We start from the raw sequence: 21465 nt of genomic DNA on the forward strand, positions 1-21465 counted from the left end.
CAAGCAAACGCAGAGCTGCAGGGCATGGAAAGCACAGAGAGCTGTGGCGCACCCTGTGCAGGGATTGCACTCTTAAGTGGAGAGGGGGTGAGGAGCCCTAACGGGTTCCAAGGATCCTGGAGCACAGAGCCTGACACACACTTCCCATCTCTTCCAGAAAGCCTCAGGGAAACTGAAGGGGGAATAGAATTCCAGTCCAGCGAGAGAGGTGCAGACTGATTTGGAAGTGGGGTAATAGAGTCTAAATTTTGAGATGTTGGACTCTAAAGGGAAGAGAGTGGTGGGGCAGTAACTGGGAAAGATGTAGGACCAAGGAGAATCAGTCAATTGAAGCATCTATCTGTCCATCCATCCATTCATGAATATATTCATGCATGCATGCATCCATCCATGTACCCATCCATCCACCTACCCACCCACCCATCCATTCATCCATCCACCCACCCAAACATCCATGAATGGACAGGCTGGCTGGTGTAGGGAAGGAGAAGGTGGAGGGAGGAAGCCTGGCATGACAAGAGGGAAATAAGTAGCAATGATGACACTGAAGAAGACAGAAGGTTACCATCAGAGCTGAGGTGAAGGGATGAGAGCAGTGGAGACAGAGAGACAAGCCCCTCTCCTGGAAAGTCTGAGCAGGGAGCACGTCTATTCGAGTGGGCGGTCACATTAGCACTGGCCAGCTTCACTTTACGCTGGAGAAAACCAAATCCTAACAAGTCAGAGTACTGGACTGCCCTAGATGTTCTTCTCCAGAGGTGACAGGTGAATGCCTGATTCTGGGTTATATTCTAGGGCAGTGGTCGGCAAACTCATTAGTCAACAGAGCCAAATACCAACAGTACAACGATTGAAATTTCTTTTGAGAGCCAAATTCTTTAAACTTAAACTATATAGGTAGGTACATTGTTATTAACTTAATTAGGGTACTCCTCAGCTGGCCTTTGCTAAAATCTCAAGGGGCCAAAGAGCCGCATGTGGCTCGCAAGCCACAGTTTGCCGACCACTGTTCTAGGGCATACTTATATCTTTCAAAAATGAGACTTTAGGCTTGATTCATAACATTTCCTCCCCAATGTATATGAATACACATAATACTTAAATGTAAATACAGTTCTTTCTCATTCTTTACAATGGCTGCATTGTATGGAATGTACTTAAAGATTCTGGCAGGCACATCCTATGTGTGAGGACTGTGTGAAAGGGGCATTCAGAAATGATTAAGACATGATCCCTGCTCCTGCAGGTGCTCACACAGAGGAAGGGAGAAAGACATGGGAAAGAAGTCACACTGCAGCCGTGTGTTGGAATTATTTACAATGTGGGAGAGTGTAGAAGAACACATTTTTCAAATGAAAGAAACCTTTATCTCTCTCCCAAATAAGCCCCTAACCGGGGTTTATGGTAAAGTTTCCTGCTGCGGCCTGCAGATAAGGTATCCGAAGTCTGATCTCCAAGTTAATCTCTCTCCTTTCTCTCTCCACATCCACGGGGGAGGAAGGTGCCGCCAAAGACAGTGGGTGAAAATTGGGGGTCTCTGGCCACGCCCTCGGCTGAAAACAAAAGCTCTGAGTGTGGGAACAATGTTTTCCCCGAGTTAATATAACGGTATCCCCCACGCCACAGAGCCCTGGGCTGAAAATACAATATGTCATCAACGGGACAAAATCTCTCTGCCAGCATTGTTGGGGTGTGGAGACAGGGCCCCGGAGACAGGAGGAGGAAGGGGAGAACAACTGGGGTGGGGAGGAGGAGGGAAGAGGTGGAGGAAGCAAAAGAGAGTGGAGGGAGAGGTGGAGAGGAAAGAGAAGGAAAAAGAGAAAGGAGGAAGAGGAAAGATCAAGTAAGAGAGAGAAAGACAAACACACATTTGAGAGAGAGAATGGGGAGGGGGAGTGGGAGGGAGAGAGAGAGACAGACCCAAATAAAGTTAAAAGCAGCCTCTGTTGCTGATACATCAGTTCTCATTCAGCTTTCCTAACTGATGGCAGAGAGGCTGATCTTAGTGGGCGATACCTGGAAGTCAGTGCTGACGGCTCTGACATGTTGTAGTAAGAAAATAAAAAGTGGGAGGTTTCGACCTCATTTACCTTCTACCATCCTTTCCATACAGAAAACATCAGGAAAAAATGCCCGGGATGGCCTTCTCGTTAAGCGGTGACAAATGATACGTGTGCCTGTTCAGTCACCTCACTGTGTCCCATCTTCCCTGGGAGAAGGGGCCAGCGTCCTCTCAGGAGGGACCGGACAGCTAGGCCTACAGGGGAGGATGGGGCAGTTCTTCCAGAAAGAGACACTGGGGGACGGGCAGGTGAACTGAAATTCTGTTAAAAACAGCAATGACGAGTAGAAGGAGCAATAATAATCTCTGCTTGAAGATACTTGGAAATCTCTGGTTTCCCTCAAAGACTATAGGCAGACACTGTCTGTGAGCTGGCAGTTCACATACCCTAACGACACAAGCAAGTATTAAAAAACAGGATTGGCATTCCTTTGTTAAAGCTCTTAACACAATGGTGGCCCCCATTTTCCCACACTTCTGACCACTGTTACAGAAACCAATTGTCTTTATTTACCTCCTATTGGTATCAAGAGGAATCATTTGATGAATGCAAATTTAAAGAAATCTACAAAAGCGTTACAACAATGAAAAAGAAGTTTCGTACAAAGATAACACTAAAATTAATCTCTTCTATTGCCCTTAGTTATAACAATGAGAAGATTTCTTAAGAGTCTCTTCTATAATAACGTAGCAGAAAAAAATTTCAACTGCTTTGCTAAATATTTTAAAACTTGGTGCTTATAGATTTCCTAGGCAAAGCAGAGGTGGGCACTGCCCCTACCCCCCAGGACACACAGAGGTCTGAGGCCTCTGGAAACACCTTTCCATGCTTAGTTGAAACCTACCATTGCTTTTTCCTTGCATCTTTAATCTTGTCATCATTTCTAGCTACCAGAAAAAAAAAAAAGTAAGTCTATTTGGGATAATCTCTGTGTTTACTAAATGCACAAAAATGTAAAATATGTTTAAACCTTCAAAATGGGAAGCCAGAGAGTTTGCCAGAACCTTCCAGAATAAAGCCTGCAGCAGGCTCCCTGTGGGCCCTAGGAGATAGAGAGTGAAGGAGGTTTATCAACCACTTCTTTGAGAATGAGCCTTCCAGAGGCCCCAGGATTCACCAATGCTCCCTCTATGTCTTCCTCTTTCAAAGGGCAGTGCACCAGCACCTAGCGTGACTTTCTCCCTCTCACTCTCCAGGCCCCAGGGCAGGTAAGGAAGCAGCATTAGGGCTCTAACTGGGAGGAGCAAAAGGGAAGCCTGTGGGGGGGAGGGGTGTTGGGCTGTGATGACCTGGCAAAGTGTTAAGTACCTGAAAATGAGAAACTGATTTGTCTCAATGATAATCATGCTGCTGCTGGTGTAATTGGGAACATGGTAATTAAGGAAAATTAAATAAAGCCCAAAGGGTTTTGTCTATGGGAAAGAAACTAGAAGATCAGTAAAACAAATGTATAGTATTAGATCATCTGAAGTTTAATTCCTCTTCACTGCTACTTATTACTACCATCACCTACCAATAAATAATAAATAGTCATTATTATTATTTATTGGTAGGTACTGAGCTCCCTGCTTTCTATGCATTATCTCATTTAATCTTCACAGCAACTTTAGGAGGTGGGTCCCATTATTAGTCCCATTTACTGGCAGCTTAGGAAGGTCCCATGTCCCTCCTTCCCCCCCAAGGTCATCCAGACAATGAGCGACTCGGTTGTATTCACACCAGGAGCAGCTGCCTATGGCCTGGGCTCCGAAACCCTGCTCTACGGCTCCCAAGGTTTAGTCCTCAAAGCAGGAGTGTTTGCTGCTCTGGGACTACGTGTGGTACTTAGCAAGTGCAGGGTAGGTGCCCACCAAAGATGACAGCGCTCACTGACCAGCACCTCCGTGGGCCAGGATCTCCACTGACCGTGTGAATGGGTGTGTGTCCAACCACGTGCTGAACCTGCTCCTTCCTGTTTTCATCAACCATCGGCCAGCCCGCCAGCCAGCGGTCAGCCACCTGCCCTCTTACTTCCCAGCTGCCTCAGGCCTTCCTGTCCCAGGCTTCCTTCCTGCCTCCCCTCTCGTCGTGGCTCTCTGCTCCCTCAGGTATCACCAGGTGGGTCAGTGTGGGTTCTCTGTTTGCATGACTCTCTCCACGTAGCCCTCCCACGGGGCCCCCTTTACCAAACCAGGCGCTGGGTACCGCTGCCAATGGATTCTTCCTGCTCTTCTGGCACTGGGATCCGAGTAAATACCTACAAGAATGTACAAGATGGAGCGCCTGGGAAGCAGGACAGCTGGGAGCCACAGGGTGAGGGGTCACTCTGAAGTGGAGATCAGTCAGAAAGGAGGAGAGACTGGAATGAAAGGATGAAGGCCCTGCTGAAGAGAGCACCCTCTCAGCAGCTTCTCTGACCGCCTCCCTTGGAGCCTGGACCAGGAGCAAGCTTGTAGGATAGCGCCTGGCACGCCCTCTGGGCACAGCCAGTCTGGGTGCTACCAGCAAGGCTCTGACGTCTCCACTTGGGTACACTGGACCTAAAAGCCTTCACTCAACATCAAAATGTGGCCACTTATTTCTACAGCAAAAAGACTTCCGGTTCACAGATCCCCATCACCACCCACACTTCACCTGAGGCCTCTTCATTCAAGGGCACCAGCAGTTTGGAAATAAGGACCCCAGATAATGGCCCGTTACAACAGGCGCAGACACATGTTCCCACATACACATGCCAGTTACTGCATCCTTGACTTAATCACTCACTGGGCAGCAATGAACTTTATGGCTATGTAATGAGTCGGGACACATTCTAGCCTCTTTTCTTCCTGAGACTGTAATACAGTTCGTCCTCATAGCAATTAGTCTGTATACAGCAGGTGCTCAAGGCATGACAGCTATGCGACAAGGCCTTAGGGACAAGAGCCGAGTGCTGTTCGTGCTGACTTACTTGGAACTCTAACCCTGAAACAGAATGAAGTTTCAACCTGGACAGCATGAATGGGCGAGAGGAAGAAGCTGGAAGACATTAGCTGACTTCCCATCTACTGAGTCACTTTGATGATGACCCTCGAGGTCAAGCTATTCTACTTGGAAATTGCAACGCCATGAGGCTGTATATATTAAAATAAAGCCTCTACACAAAGAGGACCTTAAGTGCGGATGAAAGTAATTATACTGTGGGGGAATTAGGTAATCCCGAGCTAAATATGGAAATGCATAGGCTAAGCTGTTCCGTTCATTGTACTGAAAACAATGAGTAGCTCCGGGGGCACATCTTGGGGCTCCTCTGGTTATGCTCTTGTTGATCTCATCACAATAAGATCTCAACCAGAAGTTATTTATTGACACAACCAGCTGAGGGCTTGGTGAGCCCGGGGCAGCCAGGATGGGCACTGTCCAGAGGGTAAACTGAAGTGGCCAGTGTGATGGGAAGCTCCCCAGAAACTCAACCTCAAAGAGTGCTGGCCTCCTGCGTGGGGCCAATCAAAGATTTCCTGGAGGCTGGGGCCCAATGTGCGGCCACAGAGTGAAATGTGTGAATTGAAGAAAACTCCTTCCTCTCTCTGAAATCCAAAGCACAATGTTTACAGTCATCTTGTTCCTTAGAGCAGAGAGGAGGCAGAGGCAGAGGCAGAGGTGTAGAGAGGTAGATGCAGATAGATGGTTCACAGTTTCCATAAGTGACCTTTCAAGAAACTTCTCTCCCAGGACTTACCTGGGGACAGAGCAGGCCCCCGGGGACAGGGCAGCGGGCTCCTCCTGGAGGCTCTGCTCCTGTGCCGCTCAATACAGGGTGGTGGGAACGGACAGCCTGCCAGGCAGGCACCTGGGCCTGAGAGCGGGTTATTGAACGTGTGAGACAGCCCTGTGTCTGCTGCTAAGTAGGGACGTACAACTACCCAGGTCCCATCTGCCTGCACGGGGTTAAATGACAAGGTGCATGCAAGGGGCCCTGCGCAGTGTGCCCAGCTGGTATGGGGCCTGTGCGTGGCCATCTGTGCCCCAGGTTCCTCCTCAGTGGAGTGGGGAAACAGCCAGATTGGAACCTCTGTTTGTTCAAAAGCAAATGAATTCTATCTGCACACTGACAGATGAGTTCTCTGCCACCTCCTCCTGCCATAGGAAGGCTAAGGATTGAGCGGCTTAATAGCCATCATTGGTGGGACAGGTCTGAAGACTGTCAGGAGACATGCATACACATACCCAGGACACTTGAGAGGTTCCCAGATGCTGGCCCCTCACCTGCTATGTCCCATGGACAGTTAATCCTGCCAGTCCCCCTCGCTTTCTTTCAAAATGGACCCCTCCTCTCATTTCCCATGGGAACCAACGAATCCCCCTATTGTGTGTCCCGCCAGCTCCAACTTTTCAGGAGAATCTGGTGTGAGCTTTCTAACACTTGGATTTGATGTATGTATTCTGCATAAATTCCTGCCCTGACTCCTCACGGCCTTCAGCTCAAGGGAGGCCCTTCAAGCCTTGCACCCCTGTCTACCTTTCTGGGCTCCTCTTAAAAAAAAAAAAAAAAAAAAAAAAAAAAATATATATATATATATATATACACACACACACACACACACACACACACACACACACACACATATATATATATATATATTTTGCAGAGAGGGAGAGAGAAAGAGAGAAACATCAATGATGAGAGCGAATCACTGATCAGGGGTTTCTTGCACGTCCCTGTGACCCAGACATGTGCTCTGACCGGAATGAACCATGACCTCTTGGTTTATAAGGTCTACACTCAATCACTGAGCCCCTCTTTTATCACGCGCTTGCTCCCTCCCAGTCTCTCCCCACTCTTCCTCCCCCAACACCCAGGCACTCATCACTTGTGCTTCCAGGACTCCTGACCCCTGTTCTCTCCTGCTTCTTTGTCTTTATTCTCCTCTGACTGTCAAGTTCATCCTTCCTGCTGCCATCACCTGCTAACTCCTCCTCCAAGATTCCTCCCAGGAGACTGTCTCTGATCCTTCCCACCCAGTCTGGGTTAGGTGAGGCGCTGCTGGTGCATTTCCATTTATAATCCATGACCAAGGAAGCGAGGGAAGTCATCCCACAGTGCCCTGGGACTCTGTGTCCCCTGTCCGCCACAAGACTGAGGGGAGGGCTCAGGCTGCAGCTCGCTGGGCACCGCATGTCTGCATGTCTGCATGTCTGCAGAATGGGAGGCTCCTGGACACGGGGTCCTTCTGCTGACAGGGCCTAGCCGAGCCTGGAAAGGCGAGGGTTAACTCCCCCCTCTCCCTGGGCTGGTCCCTCCAGCCCTCTAAGTGGCCAAAGTCCTATAGAACTGTAACCCAACCCCGCATTCCTCTTTGGCGCCCTCCCCTCCCCTCCCCTTTGTCTCCAGCAGCATTTTTACCACACACCCTCTCCAGGATGCCAAGGTCCCAAACCAGGCGCTCCCCACCCGCAGCCCCACTCCCTCTTTGCCCAGAGAAGAAAGGCGTCCTAATCAAAAGTAGATTAACTCTCGCCCTTCCTCCCTGCGCGTCTGCATTTGGAACAGCACGCAGGAGAGTATAAACAGACCCAGGCGAGGGATTTACCGCCGCTGCCGGGGGACAAAGGCCGCTGTCTGTGCAGTGGCTCCCTGTTTGCTGTGGGCGGCTGGCGGCCAGCGCTGCTCTCATCCCCCATTCAGCGCTCTGAAAGGTTAAAGGCAGAAGCCAAACCCCATCCTAAAGCTGGAGGACACGTGTGACATTTCTGGTTGCTCCAAACAGGGAAAAAGGCTTGTTTCAGAAGAAAATACTTTGGAGTGTAGTTTTACAGGAATGACTCACACTGCCTCTCCCAACACACACACACACACACACACACACACACACACACACACACACACGTCCTTTTGGGCAGCACGTGGAGAAAATGAAAGAGTGATTTTGTTTCCGTGTGATTTTTCCATTTGAAGTCACAGACTTGGACTCAATGGGGCCTATTTTTTCGGAGGAAAGAGGGCCCATGATTCAAGCCCACGAATTGTTATGAATTATTTTATATTAATGTAACAAAGCAAAGAATCCTCCCCTTTAGAACAAGCATTCCAACCTGGCTCTGGGTTGGAGAGGTGTTTGCTGTTTCTCTCATGCCTTTATTCCTTTCATAATTATTTCCCTTACTGGGTACAAATGGTTGTTTATGGTCTCATAAAGGGTCATCTCATTTCTGTGAAGGGACCAGCTACTGGGCAAGATTTTCCTCCATAAGTATTAAAAGCAAATGATTGTTAATGAAATGCTGACATGATCTACCACGTGGGCGAACCTGGGAGACATTTTGATAAGTGAAACAAGCCAGACACGGAAGGACGAATGCTGTATGATTCCAGTCTCTGCCGAGACAGAAAGCAGGGTGGAGGTTGCCAGGGCCCGGGGAAGGGGAGAACAGGAAGTTATTGTTTCGTGGGTACAGAGTTTCTGCTTGGGATGATAAGAAAGTTCTAGAAACCGACAGTGTGCAACATTGTGAATGTGTTCAATGCCAATGAATTGTACCCCTAAAAATGGTCAAAATGGTGAATTACAGACATTATGTATATTTTATATTAGTGAAAACCATTTACGAAGTCAATTATTCTAATGGAATAATGGCTTTGTTGAGGAAAGCCAGGCATCGGACAATATCGTCTAGGTGCTGTACCAACCATAACAAAATGTTCTTGCTATTCAGACTCATCCACAAGGACTTTGGTCATGGCTGGGCCATAATGATGAGTAAAATTCACCAGGGGAACTGAGGTGAGTCTGCACCCATCCTAAGTGGCCTTATACGAATTCGTCTACTGAGAGGTTCTTTGCTCTGTTCCTCTGTGCTTGTCACATCCAACCCCCCACCCCCCCACCCCACCTTTGCTGTGGGCTAGGAAACCAAATAATGGAGCTGATGTTGAGCATGTGTGGTAAACAGGCTCTGAGGGGGAGTGTGGGGCCTCTCCTGGGCAAAGACAAGGATTTACTGTTCGGCGTTTGAAATATCTGTCTTGGCTGCTCAAAGGACTCGCTTAGTTCCTTGTTCCATTCCTGAGTGCCGAGGCTGGTGGAGATGCGGTCTCCTGCCATTCTCAGGGTTCAGCCTGTGAATTAGACTCATTTACAGAGGACAGAGCTGATGTCAGCCTGGCCACTCGTCCCCGGCACACAGCTGCCTGCCAGCATGGCACCGGAGCCCAGGCCAGGGCCCTGTTCCTAAGCCGGTCTCCCTTGGACTCAGCTCCAATCAAAATTCTGAAAATGATTTCACCCCACATTGCAACCCATTATGATATCAGAATGCATCCCAACTACACGTAGGTATGTCACAGGTAAACGAAAACCCACAGGGTATATTCTTTCTAAATTGCAAAGGTAAAGTAATTTCTAGGACTAATACTTTAACATAGATTAGAAAGCACAACAATATTATGATACTTAAAAACCTACCAAAAATTACTGGCTTTGTCCAGATAATAATAATAATAATAATAATAATAATAATAATAATAGCTCTTGAGTGTCTAGTGCATGCCCAGCACTTCACTAAGCGTTTTGCATAAACTTATTTAATTTTCACAATAATCATATTATTTTCTTTTTCAGGTGAAAACACACACACAACAGAACTTAAGAGAAGTTCAGCAACTTGTCCAAGATCCTACAGAGAAAGGGCAGAGCCAGGACTTGGATTTAGTTCTTGCAGATTCTAGCTTTTCATCGTTTTGTTATATTCCATGGAGTGGGGGAGGAGGAGGTACTTTGTGCAGCCTTTAAATGTCTATTGTTTCCTTTATCACAAAGGTGCAAGCAACATCTGTTCTTCAGAAGACATTTCTGGGCATGGGAAACTTCTCCCAACGGAAGGTTGGTTGGTTTAGAACACAATTTCCTGAATTCTATAATTTTCTACCCACTCAGTCTAATTGAATATTCAAGATGGCACACACCCAAAGGCAGCATGATTCTGGTTCAACTGAGCAGTACCTGTTCTAGCAAATCTTCAATAGAATTGTGCCCACAGGCAGTTTCTGAAATGTATTAGCAGTTCTTTAGCAGAGTAGTAATAATAGCTATTCAATCACCAGAGTTAACTGAAGTTTTTGAAATGTCTTTTCATTCAAAAATCAAAATGTTGTCTTAAAAGAAAAGGCTGATCGAATGGGAAGGGACTTTTTATTTGCAGGTATTTATACAAGTGCTTGGTCATTTAAAAAATGAACATACTCAGTTATGTCTGTGACAAGTAGTTTCTATGTCCTCCCACCCCCATGTATGCTATAAATTAATCCTTTCCTTTAATATACTGTCTAACTGAACTGCAAGTGTAGATGAAAAATATTTTTCAAATTTTAACATCAGAAACACTAATAGTTACCTCTTAAATCTCCTTAAGATTCAGTGGTTGAGCACTGACTCATGCATGAACCATGATTCCCTGGTTCGATTCCCAGTCAGGGCATATGCCCTGGTTTCAAGCTCAATCCCCAGTAGGGGGTGTGCAGGAAGCAGATGATCTCTCATTGAGGTGTTTCTTTTTCTGTATCCTACTCTCTCTCTCTCTCTACTCTATTTAAAAAACATTTAAAAAGTTTCATAGACATCAAATGCTATAGTTTGTGCAAGAATCTTTGATCAAATTGTGAAAATCTTTTCAGTAATGAACTATTTCTCTTTGTATTTATAAGTAATCATGTTTGTTGGCTTAAGATTAGGGTAAAAATCTATGTTAAAGTTCTTAAAAATATGGATAAACTCTAAACTGCCAAGAAAGACTGAAATTCTTTTAAAGTGTTTTTTTATAAGGTGGCAAGAAATATGCATTAGGATATTTTTCATTGTCTTTATTAGTCTTTCTTAACATAAATGGGAAACCATGTTTTCTAACCAGTCTAGTATTATTTAATTGTCTCGTCTGAGCAAAGAGGACAGGTGTGGCAAGACTTATTTGTAACAGTCATAACACTTAGAAAGAATAAGCACAGTCAATTCAGCTTTAACTTTTGTTTTGAAAACATCAATTTGTTCCCACACAATGTATTAGGGAACAGTCTGAACTTAATTCAAATGTCCTAATTTTGCCTTTGCTTTTAGGCAGTGTCATACTGCAGATTCCCAATCAAGAATCAAAAATATCATTTTCAATATGAAGTTGGTTGAATCCACAGATGTGAAACCCAAGGGTATAAAAGACTGGCTGTATATTATTGAAAAAAAATCCACATATATGTGGATCAATGCAGTTCAAACCACGTTTTCAAGGGTAAACTGTATATATTAAGCATTGTAGAGAATGCCAGTTCACAAAAATGTTTCCTCCCTTCTTTGGGCACTTAGCTGTTAATATAACTTTTTTGTGTGTTTTGCTGTTATTAAGGCACATCTGTAGAAAATTTAGAAGTGCTAGTTAAGCAGTATATTTACAGCTGTCGGAATCCATGAAGTGATGCAAAGTCTCAAAGCATTGGTAACACTTGCTGCCTACCAAGTTTGCAAGAGTCTGACCAATGGAGGTATTTCAAATAATGTTGCTTCGTTTTGACTCAAAGTCTGGTCATAAGATTTATGAATTAGTATTCAGCTGTAAAAATGTTTATGTGACCGAATCACCTAACCTGCCATCGGTCATTAAATACACATGAATTCTTGTGAGCAGCCAACAGCTACTTTTTCGTGGCAACTGCAAACCTCTGGCTCACTTGGTTCTGCTGAATGCTGCTCACCTTCAGCTATTTTCATTGCTCATTAGCAGCCAATCAGAGGGTACTAACAGAACATTTAAAATGGGCAAACCCATTAGGCATGGCAAGAGGGGAGAGCCCAGGTCCCTGCCCTCCCTCCTGCCCACAGGAGATTGTAAACAGCAGAAGAGAATGACACTCAAACCACTGAGTCCCCACCTTCTAAGTTTTTGTCACTGTTGGGTGGCAAGAGATGAGAGTGAGATAGGTTAGGGAGGAAGGAGGCGTAACAACAAAAAAAGGGACTTGGAAATGGACAGTCAGTGAGATCTGGGAATTATATGCAGTGATCAGGTGTGCTATTGGAGGAATAGTTTCTTCACAAACAGAAACCCATTTAGCACGTTTGCTTCTAAATGATCATAGATCTTAAATGGTTTTAAGAGAGATCCATTACAAGAAAAGCCCTAGAGGAAAAAACAAATAGAGACATTCAAATAAAAGTGCTCAAATGCCACGTTAAGAGAAAACGTACTTTAAACTGTGCCAAGCACCACAGTGTAAGTTCTTTATTAAATCCACCCACATAACAAGCCTTCATTACAGACGATCCCTGCCAAGTCCTACATGCTGGCCTTGAACTCATAGTTCCCTCAGCATTCAAGAACCTTGGTCTCCAGGAAGCTCATACAGAGTGTCAGTTATAATAAATGTTATTTAACCTGGAGGGAGGGTTTTGAGTGAGGACATCTGCAAGTACCAAGACAATACAATCCAGGACAAGCCACCTCTTCTCACTAGGCTTCTCCCTTGGTTCAAGACCATCCTCTGCTCAGCCAGTCTCCTAAGCAGTCACAGCTGGTCCAGAGAAGGCCATGTGGAGGCAGTCCTTTATAGCTACGGGAGAGAGTGGCCGAGGCAGGAACTGCCCCTTCCACACCCGACAGGATCACTAGGAAGCCACCCTTCATCAGAAACACCTCAAATCCACAGTGTTGTGCGTGAGGGAGGGTTGGCCTAGGACGTGGTCGGCAAACTGTGGCTCAAGAGCCACATGCGGCTCTTTGGCCCCTTGAGTGTAGCTCTTTCACAAAATACCACCGCCCAGGCGAGTCCATTTTAAAGAAGTGGCATTAGAAGAAGTTTAAGTTTAAAAAATGTGGCTCTCCAAAGAAATTTCAATCGTTATCCTGTTGATATTTGGCTCTGCTGATTAATGAGTTTGCCGACCACTGACCTAGGACAAAGCCAACGCAGATCCCGCTCCCTCCAAGTCTCGGTCATCTTGCGAGCCTCTGAGCTAAGGCTCTAGGAAGAACAAATGATCGGATCACGGCATGAACTCCGAAGGCATGCTTCCTGGCCCCCCCCCCCCTTTTTTTTTTTTAAATCTCTTTATTGATTAAGGTATCACATATTTTCCTCATCCTCCCATTCCTATCCCCCACCTCTCCCCACTCATGCCCTCACCCCCCTGTTGTCTTTGACCACTGGTTAGGCTCATATTATGCACACAAGTCCTTTGGTTGATCTCTTCCTTTTATCCCCACCCTCTCTCTGAGGTCCAACAGTCTGACCCATGCCTCCTTGTCTCTGGGTCTGTTCTTGTTCATCAATCTATGTTGTTCTGGGTTTCCCTTTTCATCCCGCACAGATATACTAGGAGAAGGCTTGCTTCCCAGTGTAAGAGGGCTCCCCTTCCAATGATCTGGATCCCTCCATCCCGAGAGCAGCCTTTCCTCAGAGCTCCGGCAACGGAGGAAATTTCCAAAACCGAGAATGACTATTGAAGGATCCTGGTTAGACGGGATTTGATAAAGCGGAGCACAGCAGACTGAACTGTGCAGAAATGAAAAGTGACTTACCATCACCTCAATAAATGATCTGACGATTGGCATTTTGTATTAAAAAAAAAAAAGTAGCCATTTTAACTATCTTTTTTGGGTAGAGTTGCTGCAAGTGGAAAAACACAGCAAATCCTAGCTTAATGTCGTGGGTAGGTTTTGTAACTTGAAGACGTATAACGAATGGATACAAATAAGAGTTAAATTCCTAAGGCATCTCATCAATGTTATAATGATACAACACAAAGAAATGATGTTATTTCAGGACCTAATGTAACTGGCTACTCTTAATAAAAGAAAAACTAGATAAAACGAGTCTAAAATTCCCCCCCCTAATTACTTTTCTGCTGCAGTGAATTGACTAATCTGATTATTTTTCTGAAAGACCTTAGGTAAGACGGTACTGTATTGTCAACTCTCTACCAGCAAATTCAAAGGAAGCTGGTGAGGATGACGATTTTTATTTATTAATTACTTACCATGTGCCAGGCACTATTATAACAGCTTTTCGTATATCATCTAATTAACTCAACGAAGCAGGTACTACTTATTGGTCTCATTTTACAGTTGATGAACCACAGGCACACATTTACAGTCTAGTGTAGTGGTCGGCATGCTATGGCCTTTGGGTGCAATTTGGCCATAAGTTTTACTGCAATTTCCATACCCATTCCTGGCTGTTTTTAATTTTTTTTAATTTTTTAAATTTTTTTATTGATTTCAGAGAGAAAGGGAGAGGAAGAAAGAGATAGAAACATCAATGATGAAAGAGAATCATTGATCGGCTGCCTCCTACACGTCCCCTAATGGGAATCAAGCCCCAAACCCAGGCATGTCCCCTTGACTGGAATCAAACCTGGGCCCCTTCAGTCCACAGGCTGATGCTCTATCCAGTGGGCCAAACCAGCCAGGGCTGCTGGCTGCGTTTGAGTTACAATGGTGGATCTGAGCAGCTGTGACAGACCTCAGGCATAGAAAGCCTAAAATACTACCTGTATCTGTGGGCTTTATAGGAAAGGCCCATCGAGGCCTCAGGCAAAACATGGTTAATTCGTGGATAAAGAAAGAAGGGCAAGGACATTTGGACAGCTTGAAAAAGAAGTTCCCCTGAAACTTTCTTAGCAAATATTGTTTTTTTTGTTGTTGTTGTTGTTGTTTTGTTTGTTTTGTTTTGTTTTTCCCCCCTTCTCATCACCAAAAAGGATTTATTCCGGGGGGGGGGGGGGGGGGGGGAAGGATTGCAAATCTGGAACCTGCAGATATGGCCACCTACATGCAAGTTCCCTTGACGTGCTACCTTCCGTTCGTATTTTTCCTTCTTACTTCTCACCCAGGTGTGCCAACCAGCCCAGAAAGAGCAAGAGTGTTCATGGACTATCCGTTCAACAACTAAAGGCTTCTCTCTCTGTCTAGCGAGTCTTGATTGGTGGAAAAGTTTCCAAAAAGGAAAAGAAAAAGAAGGAAAAGACTAAAGAAAGCCTTGACAACCATATATTTCCTAATAGGTTGTAACATTTTTGGCAGTTTCACAGGTATTCCTTCTCAAGTACAAATGACATCATTGTTGAAATAAAAATACACACACACACAATTGGCTGGGCTTATTTGACATTTGGTATCACATATTGTTTTGGTTGAGCATCAATTGATTTTTCTATTTTTACTGGGAAGTTACGTCATAGCTATTTTTAGTCGACAGTGTCTGGCTCTGTTATTTGTGGAACTGGGCACACAATCGTGGCTTAGAATTTTTTTTTTTTTTTTTTTTTTTTTTTTTTTTTTTTTTGCTAATGCTATAAGAATGTATGTATTTGGTGGGGAATGTTCTCATCAGTAAATGTCCTATTATTTTTCTGAAACATTTCAGAACAAAAGTCTAAAACAGGAAGTAGGCACTAACAAATGACAGAATTTGGTGTATTACCAGGCAGCAAAGTGAATGTAGCCTTACAGGATGTCTTTAAAATATTAACATTTTTATACTGTAAGGCGACATAAATGAGCTAACATCTGAGCTATTCTGCTAAATCTTAGTTAATCCCTCAAAACCTACCCATAAATCAAAGCCAAATTAAAAACTAAATTTCCAGACTATAAAAGCTGGCACATAAGTGGAGCTGGATTTGCAGTCAAATAATTTATGCAAACTTGTTCGCTGCAAAGTGAACAGAAATTCCCAAGACAAGACAAAGCCCCCAGTTTTCCTCTACGTGTCACCACTTTCCAGCCGGCAGGGAGAACAGCCTAGAACAGCCGTTCCCAAGCCTGTCTGCTTATCAGAATCACCTGGGAGCTTTCACAATCCCACCTCCAGGCCACACCCCAGGCTCATGAAATGAGGTCTCCGGAGGCAGGACCTCGGTATCAATGTTTTTGGAATCACAAACACCAGTAGAGAGTGGTGATTAGGGCGGAGGTAGCCTGATGGGCGCAGTCCAGATACACAGGACGCCTGCCGTTCAGGAGGCCTGCAGTCCTACTCCATCCTGTCTGCTCCACTATCTGCCAGGCACTCAGTTCCCTGGTGCGGGAGTTGTTAGCACAACACACAGGTAAATGCACTGGTGTCATCATTCCTGCTCCTAACACATCATCAACTCGTTAACGCACACATTAAGAGGATTCTAACGCAGTGAGTACTGCCTTAGGGTTTCTCAAGGTATGACCTGTTGAAACATTCGTACCATTTCTGCATCTTAGGAGACAACACATCCCCCACAGCTGGTTTCGCTTTTTATTTTGCAAGCTTATTTATCCTGCAAAACAAACTAAAAAAAAAAAATAATAATAATAGTTTGCCTTACCTCTACAATGCTTTTTAAATCTTGCACATACGTCCTTTCCGTCTCCAGGATCTCCTGAACAACTCTGTCCACGTAGAGGAGCTTGGGGCTGGTGGCCGATTCGGCACTTGTTTTGGCGGCCCCGCTGGCCTCCCCCCTCCGCTGGGCCCAGGGCTGCCTCTCGCTGCCCACCTCCGGGCTCTGCTGCCCGGCCAGGCTGTCCCTCTGCAGCTCGCTGCTGGAAACCAGCCTGGCTGGCACCAGCTCCAGCTTGATGGCCCCAGCTTCCTTGTCCTGGGGAAACAAGCCCAAGTGGCTGTTGGAAACCAGGGTCATTCGGCTGCCGAAGGAACCATGGCTGTCCCGGGAAGAAGCCGAAGACGACGTGGAGCCGAAGCTGACCGGGCGGTCACTGTCCGAGAGCTCCATCGCCTTCCGTTCTTGGCAGCGGGAAGGCTTGGCTGTGGTCTTGGGATCTGGATCTTCGGTTACAGTTAATGGCACATCAAGATGCAACTGGTGGACATCTAAATGCATTAAAAAGAAAAAGAAAAAGAAAAAGGATGAGATAAGCAAGGTATTTTAAAATGACATCAAACGGGAAATTTAAAGATTAAAAACCCACCCCAAATATATGGGGTCGAAAACAAAGAGGCAGAGAGTGCGTTCCAGAAGGACATGAAGAGGGACCGTGGCAGGTGTGAGAGTTTCTAAAGCATCACCTGGGACCATGCTAGAAACACGGCCGCAGGCACCACCCGGACCCATGGAACTCCAGTCTGCGTTTGGACAAGATGCCGGCGCTGTGTGCACACGCATTAGGGTTTGCGAGGCACTGCAACCATCGCCTCCAAATGGGACCACCTGGGATGACTAACGGAGGCAGGCTGGCCCCGGTTTTCTAAATTCAAAGTTCAGCGGTCAGGGCATCAGGAGTCTGTAGGTTTAACAAGCACCACAACTGATTCTTATCGGCCTAAAACACACCCGAGGTGATTCTTATGGAAGCTTGCAAAACACTGTTCTTTATTTTGGGCATTCCACCATAATTCCACAAAGGTTTAAGCCTCCATCCCGGAGCCACTGCTACTGACTCAATGGATGCTGACAATTTGCATTTTACTAGTAAACAGCACTGGAGAGAGTGTTGCATGGCTAATATTTTTCTAATCCTGAGCAAGAAAAACCCAACTATTAAGTCCCACATCCCCTTTCAAACTCAGCCTCTCACCACGTGTCTCCAAATCTCTACTTGGAAGCCGACATTCCACTGTGTTGTATATGGAGCTACGCTATTACAGAGCATGTCTGATTAACCACAACACCCCCCATGTAACGGTAGATAATATGACAGTAGAATCATATAATTAAATTATAAATAAACATAGGAATTCAATTATGAGAAAATAATGTATTTTCAAAGATATGGGGCTGCTTGTGTTTAAAAGAGGGTATGAGCAGAGAATATCTGTGAAGTCTAAAGGTTACTTAGTGCCCATAGCACTGAGATCTTAGGCCCATAAAGGTCCCACGTGAGATTTAACCACTCCAAAGCTATTTTGCTGAAACATAAAGTTCCAAACATCTTCATTTGTAAGACATTTCCCCCTTGATGAGCTCCCTGATTTACAGAAACAAAAAGCCTTGTATAAACAGTGTGATTAATATCATTTTGGTAGAATGTCTTACCACCAAAATCCATGTGTATGGGTTTCGTTTTAGAGAATTAGAAGAGTGAAACTTATGTTTGGAAGGTTAAGACAAGACAAACACAATAACAAGAATATAGATTAATGATCACCTTTTAAGAGGAACATGAATTTTATTTCACTCTATAATAAACGTCTCCAAACAGCTGGTATCCATATTTCTAGAATATAAAGAATCCATCAAGTCTGCATCTTTCAGCATCCTGACTTTTTCTAGAGAGATTCTACCCATGGCAAATACTAATGCCAAGTTATAAGACAAATATTAAAATTACTGAGTGTAAAATAAAGGCACTAACTTGGGTCAACAAGGAAGAATAATAAGAAAGTGTGGGAAATGAGTAATTGATCAGCACAATCACTACCACATGGTTTTGCCACACATTTTTAAAGCTTTTGCGATATTCTTTCTGCTTGCCCCGTAACAACTTTATGGCCTATAAAACACAGATGGGTTATAGTAGTTAAAATGCACTTGCCCTAAAGAGCATGATCCAACTTGAGGATGGCAAAAATCCAAGAAGCAGCCAGGCACTGAGGTGTGCTTGCTGCAAAGGATGCTTGCCCACATTTGGGAATGGTGTTAAGAAAGTCCTGGGCAGTTCCTTCAAGGCCCCAAGGGTTGAATGAGGCCATGAGTTAGGACCAACAAGGTTTTCTCCCTTTTGGCACCCACCGCAACCACAACCATGAGGTTGATCACACTTCCACAACTGGGCATTCACTCAGAGTGTTTATGAAGATCCTTCAAGGCCCCAAGGGTCGAATGAGGCCATGAGTTAGGACCAAATGTAAGTTGGAATGCTGTCTATGAAGCAAGGGCACCGGAAGGCTCTCAATCAACCTCCCCCAGAGATCTGTATACACTGGTTTCCGGGGCAAGTTATGGTTTTCTGGCTAGACAAGAATCAACCTTCTCTCCAATATAGAAGACTATATTTAATAGTCATATAACTCTTGGCAAATGCTCATTATCACAACATGAACAACATGGGGATGTGCCCGCAACCAATATTAATCTGTTAAAGCTACATCATGAACACAACAGAGACTCATTTCCTAGCACTTACTTTCCCTCTAGGTGAGCCAGCCAATGCTGGGACCTAGGAAGGAAAGAGGAACAGAAAACGGGTAGTGATTTTAGAGGGGTCCATGTTGGGCAGCTGGGAGAGATAGTCCCTTCTATACTTTTAAAGGCAGGCGAAGTGCGATGTGAATCTCAGGTAAAGGGGGATCGCTCCGTGGCTGAGTCAAACTGCAGTATGACTGGGCCCTGCTCTAAGGAAGGAATCCCATGTTGCACTACCAGGCGATGTAGCTGATCCTTGAATTGCATACGTTTGAATTGTGTGGGTCCACTTATACGCAGATCTTTTTAAATAAATCCCTGCTCTGTTTTTGACTGGGAGCCTACAGTTGCAGACTTGAGCATCTGTGGATTTTGGTAGCTGTGGGTCCCTGGAACTAATCCCCTGAAGATTTTGAGGGACAAGTTAAGTTTTTGGGGAATCAAAAGTTATGTGCAGATTTTCGACTGGGCTGGGGTCAGCACCCATAACCTCCGCCCTGTTCAAAGGTCAGCAGTATTCTCGGCCCCTGGACTGACCAGCCCATCCCTCCAACTGCCAACCAGGCTCTTCAGAAAACAGAATATGAGCTAGTTGGTGGCTGTCGTAGTTGGCCAAGCTTACTGCTCCCAATCAAACACCTTCCAAAATTACCAATGACAGGAGTGAAGCATTTAAAGCTAGGCTGTATAATGGCATATAATACGAGGCTGCCTTTGCTAATGGATAACATTTTTCATGTTAATTCATTGCCTCGAAGGTAATTACAGTTTTCTCACGTCAGGAAGTATACCTCATAAAAACTGTCTAGTCTTGTCCTCACCTCCTTCAAAATAATTTAAGATTTCCACCCTGTCTGGCCTAGTCTTCATAAATACAACTCACTGACTTTTAATATTTATTTCTAGAGCTGTGGGGATCCACACAGCAGCCAGTAGTCACATGCAGCTATTAAGCACTTGACATACAACTAGTCTGAATTGGAATGTGCTATGAGTGTAAAATGCACACCAGATTTCAAAGAATTAGTATGCCATGCAATAAAGAGTATAAGATGCCTCGTTAATAATTTTTATATTAATTACATGTTGAAATAATATTTTGGAATAGTGGGTTAAATGGGATACTTCCTGGATGCATTCCCTTCCCTGTCTCCTCCCCCCCCGCCCTGGCACATATCCCCTAACCTCTAGGGGAGCTCATGAGACTTGCAACCAGGGGAGCAATGGGCAGTGGGAGCTCATCCCAGGCTAACCCCTGGGACCTGTCCTCAACGTGCCCTATAATCTGATTTCCCAGTGAGCTAAAGCAACCTAGCCTAAGCTCTCCTATTACTTCTATGCCCTTCCTTGTTTCACTCTCTTAAGTATATTTTTGCTGCAGTCAATACATTCTTACTTGCTTTTCTTTAAAAAAAAAAGAAATCTCCTAAATATCCTTTTTACTGTTTCATTTTACTCTCTTTAATGTGGCTACTAAAATAATTTCAAATTATATATGTGGCTTGCACTATATTTTAGTTGGACAATGCTGATCTAGAATATTCTAGATGATTCTATGATTCGGTAAGATCTAATTTACTTCCTTATCAATCTTTGTTTAAATAATAATGAACAAAGAGGTGCATATATTTCAACATTTGCCTTTAAAAAAATATATTTTATTGATTTTTTTACAGAGAGGAAGAGAGAGGGATAGAGAGTTAGAAACATCAATGAGAGAGAATCATCCATCAGTTGCCTCTTGCACACTCCCCCCCCGACCCCCGCTCCCTGCTCCCTCACTGGGGATGTGCCTGCAACCAAGGTACATGTCCCAGGAATCAAACCCAGGACCTTTCAGTCCGCAGGCTGATGCTCTATCCACTGAGCCAAACCGGTTTCAACTGCCTTTTTTTTTTTTTTTTTTTTTAAGATCTATTCATTAGTACACAAGATTGTTACAAATTGGCAAAAACGGAGTTGGGAGACAATCCATCCCTGCATTCTAGATGTTGGGGTAACTGATTCCCCATGGTCAGTGAAACACCAGCCAGAACACTGTAGAACAGGAAAGCTGCCCCCTCTTCCCTGAGTGAAAGATGTTGGCAGGTTGTCCTGCCATGTGAGTAATGGCTGCTTTGCTTTCCTTTCCGTTCATGGCCTCTCTCTCTTTTCCCCCCAACCTTCTCCCAGTGTTTAGGGCTTAATTATAAAGCATCTCCTACAAATATGCCAAGCATTGAGAATGGCCCAGGTCAGGGCGTGTTTTGACCATGAATACCCTAAAACAAGCTGCTTCCACCCACCTTGAGGTCTTGGTCCATCTGACCCTTTGTAAACCCACAAATGGTAGTGGTGGAAGCCCA

General features: G+C 44.9%; 1 protein-coding gene across 3 annotated transcripts in view; it reads right to left on the reverse strand.

The window, feature by feature from the left end:
* PLEKHG1 (pleckstrin homology and RhoGEF domain containing G1) overlaps positions 1–21465 on the reverse strand; it is a 187517-nt gene that overhangs the window by 49333 nt on the left and 116719 nt on the right. For all 3 annotated transcript variants that reach the window (XM_036413907.2, XM_036413906.2, XM_036413905.2), the window contains one exon: positions 16364–16869. In XM_036413907.2, the coding sequence (XP_036269800.1) occupies positions 16364–16771 (408 nt within the window). In that variant the 5' untranslated portion in view covers positions 16772–16869. The remainder of the gene's footprint in view (positions 1–16363; positions 16870–21465) is intronic.

This window comes from Pipistrellus kuhlii, unplaced genomic scaffold (genome assembly GCF_014108245.1).
Source record: "Pipistrellus kuhlii isolate mPipKuh1 unplaced genomic scaffold, mPipKuh1.p scaffold_m20_p_5, whole genome shotgun sequence".
NCBI lineage: Eukaryota > Metazoa > Chordata > Mammalia > Chiroptera > Vespertilionidae > Pipistrellus > Pipistrellus kuhlii.